Below are 5,562 nucleotides of genomic sequence, written 5' to 3' on the forward strand. Positions count from 1 at the left end.
TTAATATATGTGGATAAAAGACTTCCTTTTTGAAATTTTTATTTGTGCGCAAAAGTGCATATAAGTAATCGAACTGTAAAAGAAATCTTAATTGCAGGAATAAATAAAACTTGCACGTTACAAATTGATAATTAGAATATAGATACATATGTAGAAGATTGATATTTGCAATGTAACATTTATTTCTCAGCTTTTCCGGATAGCATCATTTGAAAACATTAGAACAAATGTCACCGAATCTTTATTATCGTTTATATTTGCGTCAATATGCATCATATACATGTTTATAGCCAACTATATCGGACAGAATATAATTGACCACAATAATCATGTATTTATTACTGCGTAAGAGAAACATTTATGGTAGTATGTGCGATTGTTGCTTTTTGCATTTGTTACAATATTACAAACAGAAATTGATCTGCTGCATTTAATTAGAACTTATGCCAATATTAATTAAGAATTTCAATTAAAAGTAAGCGATTTATCTGTATATTCAATTCTGTAGATACAACGTTCAGTGGTATAAAACTCCATTACATATACAAAGAATGATACTATTTTTACTGCAAAGAAAAGCCAAGGAATTTTCATTAAATATTTGTGGAATATTTGATGCCTCCATAGAAGGTTTTGCAACGGTAATATTTTGGGAGATATTTTACTATCCATTTACGTATTGATATAATAAAAACGTATATTTATAATTGCAGCTAATAAAGGCCTCCGTATCTTATTTCACAGTCATGCAGTCTACACGATGACAAAATAAATATTTATTAATTTATTATTATCATAATAGAAACATAGTCAATAAGAAATGATAATAGCGATCAGAAAATAATAGATTCATTTTTTGTACATAGAGTACAGATAAATGTTTCCCTGTGTAACAGAATAAGATTAAAGTTATTTAAATCAAAATAGTTTGTTTTACTGCATTCATGCACTATGAATAATTTTGCACATTGTATAATTTTGTTTTGCAGTCAAACTTGAAAACCCATATGCTATCATATGGACTTTCTTTGTTTGCAATGTATATGCGTGCCAAATGGCATGTGCGCGACACCGTCATGTGTACCACACAGTCGTATGTGCATTGTGCAATATAATCATATAAGCAATGCGCTACAGTTGTATGATCAATGCATTATGGACAACTTAATCATCAGTATAATATGATCATGTACAAACAAAGCAGTAGGCAATCATTTTATAGACAAACGGGATCTCCCTTCCTCTGTACTAATTATAGTCCATATATTAGGTGTAGTAAAAAGAAATCCATTATTTTGCATGAAATTGAATGGAAAAATAATGGATTTCTTTTTACTACGCCTAATATAAATGCATGTTTAAATATTTTATATTTAAATAAAATATTTTGAATGCAGGATTTATTACTATATAATGCAATAAATTCTTTTTTAAATAACATTTCATTTCAACATTTATATATATAAAAATTTATGTTCAAACATGTTCGTTGGTAAATAACATACGTTAAAAAATTAAATAAAAGAAATAAGAAAGAAAAAACATTGTTAATATGAAATACATATCCCAGTGAGAAATGATATCGATTTCATTGGCTTTTCTCACTGGAATGTACTCAATACGACTTATATATACATAGGTTTAACATGAAATCTTCATTGTACATTTAAATATTTAAAAATATTTAAATATTCACAAATATTTCTCAAATTTTGGACTCAGTAAAAAATTAGAAAAATTTGCTTAAAATATCATATTGGGATCTGGTTACCTAAATATAAATTGTGACAATCTCAAACAGTCTGCATTGAGCCATATAACTATAAGAAGATAAAGCGATGTAGACAAAATATATTGTTCCTTTTCCAAAAGAAAATATAAAATTGAACAATACAAACTATAAACCTTTTCTTATTTCAATTAAAAGTAACAAAAAAATATACAGATAATAAAGGAACTGTATTACCGTTCTGTATCAATGTAGACAGTGTACATAGACAATGAGTATATATCGATATTTTAATGTAATTCAAATATTTTAATTGAAAAAAATATTTTTCCTGTACAAATCAATATGCAGTACAGTTTTATAAAAAGTTATATTTTAAAGTATAAAAATATATTTCCCTCATATGCAAAATAATAGATTCATTAATTTAAATTTAATTATAACTCAGTAATTTCTTTCAAAGTACACAAAGATTTTTCTGTATATATACAGAAAACAAAAAAAAGTCAAGATATTAGTACGAGTTTCTACAGTACCAAAACTAATATATGCATAACTGTTAAAACATATTACAGTGAATGTAAATACACTTTATTATCGGGAAATAAAATCTTTTGCGCGCTAAATTTATTATAAAAATTATTACACTTAATTAATTACTTTTATATTAACATCGTTATAAACATCGTATATAAACATATGTTCAAAAATTATAGTTCAAAAATTTCAGTAATAGAAAATTAAAAATTAATAAATAAAAAGGAAATATATATATTATGCAGTTAATATTTCAATTATAGACAAAAGACTTATAAATCAAAATTCGACATTTAATTGCTGAAAATATTAATTGTAATATCAATTGTAAAATGCAATAACGTAATATATATGTATAATATTATTGCTATCATTTTCAATCTATAAACATTATCAGATAGACCAGTATATGAAAAAAAATTAAAGAAAAACGGTATTCTCACGAAGTATATCGGATGAGTGCGTAAATTAGAATGAAGTCTTGGCGCTGAGAGAGAAAGAAAATGCGCTTGCGTGGCCAATAACTTATTTTCATGAGAAACTAACATCCGTCGAATTACCGATAGTATTAAATCAATAAGATAAATATACGTAATTTGCTTAGAAAGTTAAATTCAGTGCCGTTAGATCTTATATAGCAAACCATTGCACAACTAATCGTAATAAATTAAGTAATTTAAAAATTACGTCAAAAGGCATGAAAATGTGAAATATTCAGTCAAATAGTAACAAAATGAGATTAGTATACTATCAATGATGTTTCAGTCTTCACAGTAATACTTTATCGCTCGAAGAAAAAAATGATATATATAGAAACTCATAATAATCTCAATAAAATTCTATTGCTTGCTGTCGGTTTATGGCCTTATCAACAATCCAAATTTACTCAACTTCAGTTTATTTTCTTCTGTACTATTTTATCAGCAGATATTATATTTCAGGTACAAAATCATATAAAATTATTGCATAATATAAATTACTGTATGACAATCTGCTACTCCAATTGTTTATATCACTCCATATTATGCAATTTAATTTTTATATCAAATGAGAAACAAAGTATTCGCTATAGAGATGCAAATTTGTTAATAATTGTATGCATTAGCATTTATTTATATAACCATTAATACATGCTTTTTTAAAGAAATATATCGCATTTTTTAAAATCATATTGTATATATAAAATGATACATATAGAAACTCATAAAATTTCAATAAAATTGCTTGCTATATATACAAAATTGAATAAAACTAATTTTTTGCAGTTGACACCATTAATAATATTAAAATGTACTTTAGACCTTGAAATAAAGGTGCTGTCTTCTGTATCTTTTGCCATATTATGCATGATAAAATATAATGCATTACATCGTAACATTGAAATTGTAAGTTCATATCTTACTGAGTATTCGTTAAATAGAATTAACTTGTCAATAAAAAAATTTTTATTGCATAAAGTGTTTTTGTGATATATACGAAAGTGATATATACGAAGAGAGTATAGAAAATTAATAAAATAATAGGTGAAGAATTTATTGATGGAACTACGATATATATTCAATGAATTAAAGGATAAAAACGAAATTGTAATTATTTACAAATATAGTTGCAATGCTAAACGTTACACGATTACGCTTACAGGTAAGATAATATTTATTAATTTTGTGATAATATTTTCAATTGGTTAATATTTAGACATTCCCTATAATTCGCGGATATTTTTCAGTAATGAACAAAACTAATTATAATACATATACATAATGTTTGACGAGAGGACTTGTTGTTTTGTGAGAAATATTTCAAAAATAAATAAGACAATTTTATTTTTTATTGAAATGTTAATGTAAAGTTTGTCTTTTACATCATCATTTATATTACAATAGACATGAGATTAGAATAAAACATTTACAAATTTCCACGTGAAGCAGGATCTGTTTGAATGAAAAGTCGTCGCTTCTTGGCAAGGATAAAACCCGTTTCGCGAGAAAAATCGTGCGCCTCTAGGCAGAGAATAGAAGGAAATGGGATGGATCATTTGCATAAAATCACCCAAGAATGATCTTTATATTTATAAAGAAAAAAATCAAAATATATAATCACTAATATTTTTTAGTTCATTCTATTTGAAATAAAATTTTTTCCCACAAAAGTCATAACTCCCTTTTAAAACATTATATATACGGTTTTTCATAAGTTTTGTTCATTATTGATAAAAAGTCGCGGCTTTAATTGATCACTTCTAAATATTTATTCTTTCATATAATCCTTTAATTTAATAATGGTTTGTTACATGAACCTGTTGAAGCATTTGTCGCACTCTAAGTTTGTTGGAGTAAGACATCACTCCAGGAAATTCAGAGAGTATGTGCAGCTGTGAGAAATTACTAATGTGTTTAATATATACAATTAAAAAATGAATTTAAAATAATTATTAATTATATAATAAAATTTTATTTAGTAAAAAATGTTTGACAATTATTATGAAAAAGTCACACCTCGCCGGTGTCTTTGATCTTACATTAACATATATTGTCAAGGTCATGACCCTGAGTAACTTTCAATAGGTTTCAGCCGGCGATCGCTATTTGTTAAAAAGTTATTTAAAAAAGAAATTTACAGAAATAATGTTACTTTTGTATTATATAGAACAAAAATTCTCTTTAAAATAAATTTTCTATTTTAAATTCGAAAAATTTTTTTCACAACATTTTCTCATTTTTGTTATTATATAGTAGTACTTAGGGACACACTTTCACCAGTAGCTATCATCATTCTTCCTGCTTGGTGGCGTATAACTTTCACCCGAAGCGATTTCCATCCCATCACCCCCTTTGTCAAGAACAAGGACGTAAAAATGCATCCCTTAGCAGAAAAGAAGTGAGAGTCGCATCGCGTAGAAGTCGTACACTCATAAGCTGCATCTTCTAAATTCAGTTTCTTATATTGTGTATTATTCGCACTATACAACATAAAGCAAGATTCTACATGGATTTACAACATTTGTTAATGCAGAAATGATACGATTTTTTTAAACTTTTTTTGTTAATAACTTTTTAACGAATGCGTGTGTGTGTGTGTGTGTGTGTGTGTGTGTGTGTGTGTGTGTGTGTGTGTGTGTGTGTGTGTGTGGAGCGCCTGTGGCTAAACCTGTGAAGGACACTCAGGATGTCATGACCTTGACAACATATTTCAAAGTCAAGATTATCGGCGAAGTCATCGGCATTTAACCTTTTCGTAATAATTACCAATGTTTTATAATACAACGTACATACAAAATAAAATAGCTATCAATTTTA

The 5,562-nt window shown here is 26.6% G+C and overlaps 1 protein-coding gene across 1 annotated transcript; it reads left to right on the top strand.

The window, feature by feature from the left end:
- The first annotated feature begins 241 nt into the window (after positions 1-241).
- LOC108692153 lies at positions 242-764 on the top strand. Its single transcript, XM_018200305.1, has 3 exons — positions 242-345; positions 509-641; positions 714-764. Exons 1-3 carry the CDS (start codon positions 281-283, stop codon positions 762-764), a joined length of 249 nt encoding a protein of 82 aa, XP_018055794.1. The 5' UTR covers positions 242-280.
- The last annotated feature ends 4,798 nt before the right edge of the window (positions 765-5,562 follow it).

The sequence above is a fragment of the Atta colombica genome, unplaced genomic scaffold (genome assembly GCF_001594045.1).
Source record: "Atta colombica isolate Treedump-2 unplaced genomic scaffold, Acol1.0 scaffold62, whole genome shotgun sequence".
Taxonomy (NCBI): Eukaryota; Metazoa; Arthropoda; class Insecta; order Hymenoptera; family Formicidae; genus Atta; species Atta colombica.